General features: G+C 48.5%; 1 protein-coding gene across 1 annotated transcript in view; it reads left to right on the top strand.

Moving 5' to 3' along the window:
• PRKD2 (protein kinase D2) overlaps positions 1-3,247 on the top strand; it is a 45,713-nt gene extending 42,466 nt beyond the window's left edge. Inside the window, 2 exon segments of the mRNA XM_031659130.1 lie at positions 2,169-2,254; positions 2,544-3,247. Of these exon segments, the coding sequence (XP_031514990.1) occupies positions 2,169-2,254; positions 2,544-2,756 (299 nt within the window). The 3' untranslated portion in view covers positions 2,757-3,247.
• Positions 3,248-12,914: the final 9,667 nt, after the last annotated feature.

A 12,914-nucleotide genomic window follows, 5' to 3' on the forward strand; every position in this document is an offset into this window, starting at 1 on the left:
CACCAGGCCTCTCCTCGGATGGGTTCACACAGTGAAGCCTTGTCCTTCAAGGCTTCCCATCAAGGAGAGAGCCTCGGATGAGGGCTGGCTTGTCTTGAAGCTTGACATTTGCTAGTCCTCTTCTTCACAATGAACAGGCCTTAGTCTCTGAGGCTTCTGCAGGCAATGGTGACTAACTACCATCTGATGACATTTTTTTTTTTTTTTTTTTTTTGAGACGGAGTCTCGCGCTGTGTCACCCAGGCTGGAGTACAGTGGCGCGATCTCGGCTCACTGCAAGCTCCGCCTCCCAGGTTCAGGCCATTCTCCTGCCTCAGCCTCCGAGTAGCTGGGACTACAGGCGCCCGCCACCACGCCCGGCTAGTTTTTTGTATTTTTAGTAGAGACGGGGTTTCACCATGTTAGCCAGGATGGTCTCGATCTCCTGACCTCGTGATCCGCCCGCCTCGGCCTCCCAAAGTGCTGGGATTACAGGCTTGAGCCACCGCGCCCGGCCCAATTACATATATGCTTTCTGTTTTTGAGACGGAGTTTCGCACTTGTCACCCAGGCTGGAGTGCAGTGGCACGATCTTGGCTCACTGCAACCTCTGCCTCCTGAGTTCAAGCGATTCTTCTGCCTCAGCCTCCCGAGTAGCTGGGACTACAGGCATGCACTACCATGTCCAGTTAATTTTTTGTATTTTTAGTAGAGATGGGGTTTCTCCGTATTGGCCAAGCTTGTCTCGAACCCCTGACCTCAGGTGATCCACCCGCCTCGGCCTCCCAAAGTGCTGGGATTACAGGTATGAGCCATCGCGCCCAGCCTGATGACATAGATGCTCCCTGATTTACACTGGCATTAGATAAACCTGATAAACCCATTGTAAATTAAAAATATCATAAGTTGGTCAGGCGCAGTGGCTGAGGGCCGTAATCCCAGCACCTTGGGAGGCCAAGGTAGGCAGATTGCTTGAGCCCAGGAGTTAAAGACCAGCCTGGGCAATGTGTCTCTACAAAAAATACAAAAATTGGCCGGGCGCGGTGGCTCAAGCCTGTAATCCCAGCACTTTGGGAGGCCGAGACGGGTGGATCACGAGGTCAGGAGATCGAGACCATCCTGGCTAACACGGTGAAACCCCGTCTCTACTAAAAAATACAAAAAACTAGCCAGGCGATGTGGCGGACGCCTGTAGTCCCAGCTACTTGGGAGGCTGAGGCAGGAGAATGGCGTGAACCCGGGAGGCGGAGCTTGCAGTGAGCTGAGATCCGGCCACTGCACTCCAGCCTGGGTGACAGAGCGAGACTCCGTCTCAAAAAAAAAATAAAAATAAAAATAAAAATACAAAAAAAAAAAAAATTACAAAAATTAGCCGACCATAGTGACAGATACTTGTAGTCCCAGCTACTCGGGAGGCTAAGGCAGGATAATCAATCAAGCTGGGGGTGTAGAGGCTTCAGTGAGCATTGATCATGCCACTGCACTTCAACTTGGATAACAATGAGACCCTGTCTCAAAAAGAAAAAAAAGAAGGAAATATTGTAAGTTGCAAATCCATTTAGGCCGGGCGCGTTGGCTCTTGCCTGTAATCCCAATAATTTGGGAGGCCAAGGCAGGTGGATTGCTTGAGGTCAGGAGTTCGAGACCAGCCTGGCCAACATGGTCGAACCCTGTCTCTACTAAAAGTACAAAAAGTTAGCTGGACATGGTGACACACACTTGTATTCCTAGCTACTCAGGAGGCTGAGGCAGGAGAATCGCATGAACCCGGGAGGCGGAGGTTGCAGTGAGCCAAGATCATGCCACTGCACTCCAGCCTGGGCGACAGAGGGAGACTCCGTCTCAATAAATAAATAAATAAATAAATAAATAAAAATAAAAAGAATAGTACACATGTAATTGTATGTACCTGTGTATGACAAAAAGAAAAAAAAAGGTGACATAGGGGAATGGGGGAATTGAAGTAGAGAACAGGTAAAGAGGGAGCTGTTGTGAACATGCGTGTGCAGGAGGAGACAAATTTGTAATGAGGAAATGGATGGGTGAGTGATTGGCACAGGTGAGGCTTCTGAACCACCTGAGCTAGTGCAGAAGGAAGGTGTCAGTGGCAGGCAGGTAGGCTAGGGCGTGCCTATTAGAGGAGTGACCCTCGACCTGTAGGGCTTGACCTGTTTCTCTTTCCTATGCAGCCATTGACCTCATCAACAATCTGCTGCAGGTGAAGATGCGCAAACGCTACAGCGTGGACAAATCTCTCAGCCACCCCTGGTTACAGGTGATGCAGTGGGCAGGGCTGGCCCATTGGCTGGGTTGGAGGAATGGGTGGAACTAGATTGCTTATTGGCTAGGCAGGTAGTGACGGATGTAGGTTTCCTTGGGTCTGGAATGTGAGTAGTCCTCCCATTGGCTGGAAGAGGGGGTGAAGCTAAATGTCTACTGGCTGGGTGGGTGCAGAGGGTGTGGCTTCACCTTCATTGGTACCCAGCTCTCAGTGGCAAAGCAGATGGCCTCCAGGCACTGCTCCAATGCTGACCCCAAGCTAACTCCAGTTCTGTCGGGCCCAGGAGTACCAGACGTGGCTGGACCTCCGAGAGCTGGAGGGGAAGATGGGAGAGCGATACATCACGCATGAGAGTGACGACGCGCGCTGGGAGCAGTTTGTGGCAGAGCATCCGCTGCCTGGGTCTGGGCTGCCCGCGGACAGGGATCTTGGTGGGGCCCATCCACCACAGGACCACGACATGCAGGGGCTGGCGGAGCGCATCAGTGTTCTCTGAGGTCCTGTGCCCTCGTCCAGCTGCTGCCCTCCACAGCGGTTCTTCACAGGATCCCAGCAATGAACTGTTCTAGGGCAAGTGGCTTCCTGCCCAAACTGGATGGGACACGTGGGGAGTGCGGTGGGGGGAGTTATTTCCGAGGCCCCTCCCTGCTTCCCCAGCAATTAAAACGGACTCATCTCTGGCCCCATGGCCTTGGTCTCAGCACACAGCACTCTTAACTCATAGTTTGTTGTACCAAGATGGAGTTCATCTAGAAAGAGGACTGCCTGAAAAGAGGAAGGATGGAGGGGGTGGGGAGAGAGGACTGATGGGAGAGGAATCTTGGAAGGAGGACGACCTGGGGTAGAAAATATAGAGGAGGATTGCCAGGAGAGAAGAAGAGAAGGGAGAGGGAGGAGTAATGGAGAAGGAGTTGGAAACTGGGGAGAGATGAAAGGAATGTGACTGGAGGGTAGAGAACTTGGAGAAAAGAAAGTAATCTCATGGTTTGTGATGACTGATTTTTTATTTGGTGGTGTTACTACTAATCACAACTATTAACAATTCAGGCTGGGCGCGGTGGCTCACGCCTGTAATTCCAGCTCTTTAGGAGGCTGAGGCAGGCAGATCCCTTAGATCTCAGGAGTTCGAGACCAGCCTGACCAACTTGGCGAAACTCCCTTTCTACAAAGAGTTCAAAAATTAGCCAGGTGTGGTGGCTTGCACCTGTGGTCCTAGCTACTTGGGAGGTTGAGGCTGGAGGATCGCTTGACCCCAGGAAGCAGAGATTGCAGTGAGCCAAGGATCACGCCACTGCACTCTAGCCTGGGCAAGAGAGAGACCCTGTCTCAAAAATAAATAAAATGCAGTTAGCCCAAGTCTGATCCATACTAGAAAACTGATATGCAACATTTAGTATTTTATTTTATATTGATGTGATGACTTCTCTGTATACGAAATATATAGAGAAGTATATATTAATTCATTTGTCTCACTGAGCTGGGTGATGCTGGGGACACAGTGGTGACTGAGACAGCCAAGGACTGCCCTTCATGGGGTTCGCCATCCAGTGGAGAGACTTACCTGCCCCTGGACAGTGATGACCCAGAATGGGAAGGGCTGGACTGGGGGAGTTTGGGAGGCTTGGGCAGCCTAGAATGAGCTCAGGGGTCAGAGAGGGTGGGCAGTCAGAGAGGACCTCTTAAGCTTCATCTTAGCGTTGAAAGACTGAAGGCGGAGGGAACGAACTGGAGGGAACACGTATCCACCTCTCTCTACCTTTGACTCCAGCCCTCCAGCTCCCCAGTTCTCCAATAACACCCTAACAACATGGTTCTCCACCTTCCACAGCTGAAGGCAAATGATCCGAACATGCACCTGAACAAGTTTTCTTCAGACTTTCAGCACGCTCTGACTTACGTGCTGCAAAGACCTACCTGAAAGCTGGGCATGGTGGCAGGTGACTGTATTCCCAGCTGTTTAAGAGGCTGAGGTGGGAGGATTGCTGGAGTCTAGGAGTTCGAGTCCAGTTTGGGCAACATCCCTAAAAAAAAAAACCAGGAAAACAGGAAGGAATTTAGCAGCCAATTTAGGCTAATACTGGGAGCTTACTCTGGGATTTTCCAATTTGATTTGTATCAACTTGTCCATCTGATGGTTCCAGAGCTGCAGCTTTTTTTTTTTTTTTTTTTTTTTTCCTGTGGCAGGGTCCCTGTTGCCCGGGCTGGAGTGCAGTGGCATGATCACAGCTCACTGCAGCCTTGACCTCCTGGGCTCAAGTGATCCTCCTGCCTCAGCCTCCTGAGTAGCTGGAACTACAGGCACATGCCACCATGCTGGCTAATTTTTTTGTAGAGGTTTTACCATGTTGCCCAGGCTGGTCTCAAGTTCCTGAGCTCAAGCGATCTGCCTGCCTCGGCCTCCCAAAGTGTTGGGATTACATACATGAGCCACAGCACCTGGCTGAGCTGCAGCTCTTTGATTTGAAAATGCTAAATGAGCCTCAGTAAATCAAGGTATCCAAATGAGCAGGATACCTCTGAGGCATAGTTGCTAAGACTATTGGGGAAAGGCTCTTAGACTCCATCCCCAGTGCCTATCCCTTTATTTAGTCTAAGGTCCGGAAGTGTAGGCAACATAGAGGTGAATCCATCTCCGTGACAGACCCAGGCTAAAAATGGATGGAAAAGACTATCAGACCTGATCTGCTGCTGTGTTGGCCACTAGTTAACATCCGGAGACCAGAAATGAGAGACATGATTCAAAAACGTTGAAATTCCTCAATTATAGGATTCCAGGAGATAGCGCACATCATGAGGATGCCGTGAAAGATAAAATCAAGGCCGTGCACGGTGGCTCACGCCTGTAATCTCAGCACTTTGGGTGCTGAGGTAGGTGGATCATCTGAGGTCGGGAGTTCGAGACCAGCCTGACTAACATGGAGAAATCCCGTCTCTACTAAAAATACAAAATTAGCTGGGCATGGTGGCGCATGCCTGTAATCCCAGCTATTCGGGAGGTTGAGGCAGGAGAATTGCTTGAACCCGGGAGGCTGAGGTTGTGGTGAGCCGAGATCGTGCCATTGCACTCCAGCCTGGGCAACAAGAGTGAACCCCGTCTCAAAAAAAAAAAAAAAAAGTCAAATCCACCCAATGAAAACTTAGGGGCCTACAACCTAAGTCATTAGAGACAAAAAGTTTATCCTATTAGACCACTGGAACCACAACATCTAATTTTGTTTGTTAGAGCCAGGGTCTTGGTCTATCACCCAGGCTTCCATACAGTGGTATGATCATAGCTCACTGCAGCCTCAAACTACTGGGTTCAAGCCATCTTCCCCCTCAGCCACTTGAGTAGCCGGGACTACAGGTATGAGCCACCACACCTGGCTAATTTTTTGTTTTTTACGTAGTTTTAAATTTTTTATTATTTTTTGAGATGGAATCTTGCTCTGTTGCCCAGGCCAAAGTGCAGTGGCATGATCACAGCTCACTGCAGCCTCAACCTCCTGGGCTCAAGTGATCTTCCCACCTCAGCCTCCCAAGTAGCTGAGGCTACAGGCATGCGCCACCACGCCCGGCTAAGTTTTATATTTTTAGTAGAGAAGGGGTTTTGCCATGTTGGCCAGGCTGGTCTCGAACTCCTGACCTCAACTGATCTGCCCGCCTTGGCCTCCCAAAGTGCTGGGATTACAGGCATGAACCACTGTGCCCGGGCATGTTTTTTGTTATAGAGATGGGGTCTCACTATGTTGCCCAGGCTGGTATTGAACTCCTGGTGTTAAGAGATCCTCTTGCCTCACCTCTCAAAGTGCTGGGATTACAGGTGTGGGCCACTGCACCCGGCCTCAAAACCTAATCTTGATAGAGACACTTGAATATACTGTAAAGAAAAGGGACATTGGACTTGACACTATTTAGCTTTGAAGTGCAAAAGGAATTTGAGTCTAAGATTCAGTCTTCCAGTGACTCACTTCCAGCCAACTTTCTCCTCTGTGTCTATAAGCATTCCTTAACCTTCAGGGGGAAATGACCATCAACCCCCTTAATGAGCATCCTGCCAGGGTTTTTGTAGACACAGGGGCCACACACTCTGCCATAAACGTATTAGTGCCCACTCCCTACCTCAGTACACAACAATAATGGTAATGAGACCATAATTAGCCACATGGTTATGCCTGTCCAAGCCACTCTTGGGCTCGTTGGGCCCTCTACTACCCAGCAAAGTTTCTTACTCAGATTACTCCAATAATCCCTTTAGAAAAAGATATTCTATCAATGTAGAAGAATAATATTTCTTTTTTTTTTTTTTTTTTTTTTTTTGAGACGTAGTCTCGCTCTGTCACCCAGGCTGGAGTGCAGTGGCGCAATCTCGGCTCACTGCAACTTCTACCTCCCAGATTCAAGCCATTCGCCTGCCTAATCCTCCCAAGTAACTGGGATCACAGGTGCACACCATCACCATCAGCGAATTTTTGTATTTTTAGTAGAGGCAGGGTTTCACCATGTTGGACACGCTAGTCTCAAACTCCTGACCTCAAGTGATCCACCTGCCTTGGCCTCTGAAAGTGCTGGGATTACAGGTGTGAGCCACCGTGCCCAGCCAAAGCCATAGTATTTCACATTCACAAGAGGGCTTATGTCTCCCAGTCCCTAATTCTGCCCTTGTTCATCCAGTCCACTAACCTTCCCACCACTCCAACCACCCTGTTCCCGAAACATCCACCTCTCCCTCAGACCCACATATCCAAGATCTGCGACTTGCATTCCTGATTCTCTCTGAGCCTCCAACTCAACAAACATAGGGTGCATCTGGGAGGCTAAACCTCTTAAGGTAGAAGTAGATCCTTTCTTTTTTAGAATTAAGAAAATTTTTTTCTGTTTAAATAGAGACAAGATCTTGCTATGTCACCCAGGCTGGTCTTAAAGTCCTGGCCTCAAGCGATCCTCCCGCCTCGGTCTCCCAAAGTGTTGAGATTACAGGTGTGAGCCATTGCACCTGGCTCCCTTTTTTTTTTTTTTAACCAATTACCCTAAGTTGTGGAATAGAATTAGATCTTTTCATGCCCTTCTTGAAGCTGCCTTAATGTGTTCTGACACCAGAGGCCCACTAGGGCCCCCAACGCGTTATTCGGAGCCTCCTACTATCCACTTCCATCCCCTACAACACTCCTGTCTGCCAAGAATCCCAATCATAACACCTGTAATTTGGGAGGCTGAGGTGGGCAGATCACCTGAGGTCAGGAGTTCTAGACAAGCCTGGCCAACATGGTGAAACCCTGACTCCACTAAAAACAAATTAAAAAATTAGCGTGGCATGGTGGCAGGTACCTGTAATCCCAGCTACTCAGGAGGCTAAGGTAGAAGAATCCCTTGAACCCGAGAGGCAGAAGTTGCAGTGAGTCGAGATCACGCCACTGCACTCCACTCCAGCCTGGGTGACAGAGCAAGACTCTGTCTCAAAAAAAAAAAAAAAAAAAAAAAAAAATCCCAATAAGAGTCCCAGTGTTAAAGGATACCACAAGTCCAATACCTCAAGGCTGTAAATAAAACAGTCACACTGTAGTTCCTGCTATTTCCAATCCAAACACTACACTGGCCTCTATTCCAGAGCAGCCAACACTACCCACTTGACTGTACTAACATACCCTCTGCCTTCTTTCACACACGTGATGATCCACAGCCCCGTTTCCCTTTCCCCTGGAAGGTCAACAGTAAACATACGTAGACTGCTATGCCTCAGTGGTTCGTTGAAACCCCTAGTTACTTTTTTTCCCGATCCTGAATGCTAATTTGAAGGATTTGGTTTTCTCCTATAATTCCATTCTAATCCCATGCATAGATGATATCCTGTCTGGTCAGTTCATTCCAGCAGCTCACTCACTCACTCACACTCCACACGTGCCCCAAGTTTCTGCACTTATACAGGAAGTAGGAAAAACAAATAAAAATCGGCCCCAAGCTCTTGCTCATAAAGGACAGGCTCATGTCGGTAATCCCAGCACTTTGGGAGGCCAAGGTGGGAGGATTGCTTGAGCCCAGGAGTTCGAGACTAGCCTGGGTAACATAGGGAGACCCCATCTCTACAAAAATAAAAAATAAAAAACTTAGCTGAGTGTGGTGATGCACACTTCTAGTCCCAGCTACTCGGGAGGCTGAGGTGGGAGGATTGCTTCAGCCTGACAGGTTGAGGCTGCAGTGAGCTGAGATTGCACCACAGCACTCCACCTGGGCAACAGAGCAAGACCCTGTCTCAAAAATAAAATAAAATAAAAAATAATGAGTGTCTAGGGCAAATTATAACTATGTAATTCATAAGAACAAGATTTAGGGCATGACTTTGCCCTTGAAGGCAAAACCTTATCCACACAGCATGCATCTATACCATTATTTATTTTGTTTTATCCAAGACTATCCAAAAGGCAACTCCAATGGTTTCTGGGCCGGTCATGGGTTGAATTTTGTCTCTCTAGTGTCAGAATATGACCCTACTTGGAAATAGGGTCATTGCAGATGTAATCAGTTAAAAGGAGGTCATACTGGAGTAGGGTGGGCCCCTAATGCAACATGACTGGTGTCTTTTTTTTTGTTGTTTTTTGAGATGGAGTTTTGCTTTTGTTGCCCAGGCTGGAGTGTGGTGGCATGATCTCGGCTCACTGCAAATCCTGCCTCCCGGGTTCCAGTGATTCTCCTGCCTCAGCCTCCCGAGTAGCTGGATTACAGGCACACGCCACCACGCCCAGCTAATTTTGTATTTTTAGTAGAGACGGGATTTCTCCATGTTGGTCAGGCTGGTCTCAAACTCCCGACCTCAGGTGATCCACTCGCCTTGGCCTCCCGAAGTGCTGGGATTATAGGTGTGAGCCACCGCGCCTGGCCAACTGGTGTCTTTATAAGAAGGTGGCCACGTAAGACACAGGGAGAAGCATGTGATGATGAAGGCAGAGCTTGGAATGACGCAGCCACAAGCCAAAGAATGTTAGAGATTGCCATGAGCCACCAGAAGCTGGGAAGAGGCAAGGAAGGATTGTCTGGGAAATTGGGGAATTGGAGCACCCTAACATGCCTTTGTCTTTTTTTTGTTGTTGTTGTTGTTGTTGTTGTTGTTTTGAGACAGGATCTTGCTCTCTCACTCAGGCTGGAGTGTAGTAGCACGATCATAGTTCACTGCAGCCTCAAACTCCCGGGCTCAAACAATCCTCTTGTTTCAGCCTCCCTACTAGCTGGAACTACAAGCATGCACCACCACACCTGGCTAAGTTTTTTCCTTTCTTTTCTTTTCTTTTCTTTTTTTTTTTTTTTTTTTTTTTTTTGTAGAGATATGTTGCCCAGGCTGGTCTCAAAGTCCTGGCCTCCAGCGATCCTCCCCTCTCGGCCTCCCAAAGCTTTCGGATTACAGGTGTGAGCCACTGTGCCTGGCCCGGCCTCTGCTTCTATATTTACATATTTCTCTGACTCTAACGATCCTGCCTCCATCTTATAAGGAACCCTGTGATGATATTGGATCCACCGGGATAATCCAAGATAAATCTCCCTATCTCAAGATTCTTAATCACAAAAAGTTCCTTTTTCCATAAAAGGTGCTATATTCACAGGTTCCAGGGATAAAGATGTAGACATCTTTGGGGGGCCATTGCTCTTCCTACCAGAGCACACATCAATAATCTTATGAAATAATCACTCAAAGACTCGCAAGGATTCTACTCCTATTGGGCCCTTGAGGACTCTAATCTATTACAATCGACATTCTCAGATATTATCAAGGACTAAGTACACACATGCTTGTCACTAAGAGGTGCAAGCTGCCTTCCCTCCAAATACTCCACTACAGCCTCTTCATAATTCCCAAACAGGGAATTTAGTCCTCTGGAAAAGACATCGCAGGAAAACTAACCTTGAACTCAGATGGGATGGACCCTACACTATTGCAAACACCAGACTGTCCTGCCTTGGGTTCATATCTCAGAGATGAAGAGAGATAAGACCTGTGCTGAATGGGAATCCACTGCCATTAGAGACCTCAGAGGGAGGCTCTTTCAAGAGCCCTGGAAGCGGACGAGGCTGCATCTGTAGACAGCTCTCCCAAGAACCTTGGGTCAAGTAGATGACATCACGAGACAGCCTCCTCCCGGAATCAGAAACTCCAGGATTCCCTCCCACACACACTATTTTAGAGACAGGGTCTCACCATGTTGCCCAGGTTGTCCTTGAACTCATGAGCTCACACAATCCTCCTGCCTCTGTCTCCTGGGTACTACAGGTGCATGTCACAGAGCCTGGCTAGGATTCTCCATTTTAATACCCACTCTGGTCCTCCCGTGCCTGCTTCTCATCATGTGACTTTTGCCTTTCATTTGTGTTCTCTCTCTTTTATTTTATTTTTTTGAGATAGAGCCTCCCTCTGTTGCCCAGGTTGGAGTGCAGTGGCGTCATCTCAGCTCACTGCAACCTCCGCCTCCCAGGTTCAAGCAATTCTCCTGCCTCAGCCTCCCAAGTAGCTGGGATTACAGGCGTGCACCACCACACCCAGCTAATTTTTGTATTTTTAGTAGAGACGGGGTTTCGCCATGTTGGCCAGGCTGATCTTGAACTCCTGACCTCAAATGATCCGCCTGCCTCTGCCTCCCAGGCTCAAGTGATCCTCCTGCCTCAGCCTCCTGAGTAGCTCAGACTACAGGCACATGCCACCATATCCAGTTTGTGTGCCATGTTTGGAAGCAACTGTTGCTTGTTGATTCTCCAGAAATCTTTCTCTCTCTCTCTCTCTTTTTTTTTTTTTTTTTTTTGAGACGGATTCTCCCTCTGTCACCCAGGCTGGAGTGCAGTGGCACGATCTTGGCTCGCTGCAACCTCCGCCTCCTGGGTTCAAACGATTCTCCTGCCTCTGCCTCCTGTGTAGCTGGGATTACAGGTGTGTGCAGTCACGCCTGGCTAATTTTTGTATTTTTAATACAGATGGGGTTTTGCCATGTTGGCCAGGCTAATCTTGAACTCCTGACCTCAGGTGATCCGCCCACCTCGGCCTCCCAAAGTGCTGGGATTACAGACGTGAGCCACCGCACCTGGCTGATTCTCCAGAAATCTTTTGGCATCGTCATTAATAAAAACATCAAGAAGTCAGAAAGGAAATCTTCAGAATTGCTACAGCTCTTTGGACTCCAGTAACCAAGGATGTCTCTTCACCTCCTTCTTGGAATCCTCCCACCATCTGCTGCTCTCTGGTCTCACACCTTCATTTTTTTTCTCTCTTATTCTCTTTTTAGTTATCTTCCTAGGAATATCCATCTTCAAATGCCTGGTGACCAGAACCCTAAATCAGCTCCAGGTTCAACATTGTACTCGGCAAATGACTCAACTGATCTTGTACATACAGCAGGGATGGAAAACTAATACTGATGTCATTCCCCAGACACTTATCAATCCTTGATTATCTCCCTATTGTTGGAAAATTAGGGCAGTGTAAGAGAACCCCCCCCCCCTTTTTTTTGAGACAGAGTCTGGCTGTATCTCCCAGGCTGGAGTGTATTGGTATGATCTCGGCTCACTGCAACCTTCACCTCCTGGGTTCAAGCGATTCTCTCGCTTCAGCCTCCCCAGTAGCTGGGATTACAGGCGCCCACCACCATGCCTGGCTAATTTTTGTATTTTTAGTAGAGATGGGGTTTCACCATGTTGCCCAGGCTGTTCTTGAACTCCTGATCTCAGGTGATCCACCTGCCTCGGCCTCCCAATGTGCTGGGATTACAGGCATGAGCCACCACGCCTGGCCCTCAACTTTTTTTTTTTTGAGACAGGATCTCACTGCTGCCCAGGCTGGATTGCAGTGGTGTGATCATGGCTCTCTGAAGCCTCTGCCCTCCCAGGCTTAAGTGATCCTCTCGCCTCAGCTTCCCAAGTAGCTGGGGTTACAGGCGTGCACCACCACACCCGACTAATTTTCTATTTTGAACAAGAGGAAGACTGAATAAAGGTTGTCTCTACCAAATTTTAAGACATTTTTTCCCCTGAAACTTACTAGATTAGTTTTAAAACGTATTTATCAAACCCTTCTGTGGCTGTTGATCCATGGAAGTCATTGCTCCAAGTATCTGATACATTTCATTTAATCCTCAGAACAACTCTATGAGGCAGCCAGTATTATGATCCCGTGATCAGATGAAGAAACGGTGGCACAGAGAGGTTAAGTTTTCCAAGGTCACACAGTTGTAAAGTGACAGATCTGTGACTCACCCCGAGGAAGTCTGGCTCCTGGAGACTTTGCTGTCTGTCGCCACTATCAATTTCTCTCCATCTCACCACCAGAAGGTCACTTCGTGCACGCGGAATCATAAAAGAGGAAATTTCTCGTATGATCTTCTGGGCCTTGGCTTTTAGGGAGCCAAGGTCTGTCTGAGAGATGAGTGTGAATATTAGAGCTAGGTCTTGGAAGTTGGCAGAGGCAGGCTCGGCGTAGTGACACAGGTTGGCCGCCTGAGGGTGCCCCAGTCCTGCTCGCGGAGCCTGGAGACAGCGGGAAGCCTTGGAAACGAATGTCAGGCTCAGACTCCTAGGACCAGAGAACGTTGAGAATAGAGCATCATAGAAGGCTGAGAACAAAGCCCCTTAGAACGTAGAACAAAGGCCCCTGGAATGGAAGAATGATGAGCACACAACCTCCTAGCACCTGGGAGACAAAAGC

This window comes from Papio anubis, chromosome 20 (genome assembly GCF_008728515.1).
Source record: "Papio anubis isolate 15944 chromosome 20, Panubis1.0, whole genome shotgun sequence".
Lineage (NCBI taxonomy): Eukaryota > Metazoa > Chordata > Mammalia > Primates > Cercopithecidae > Papio > Papio anubis.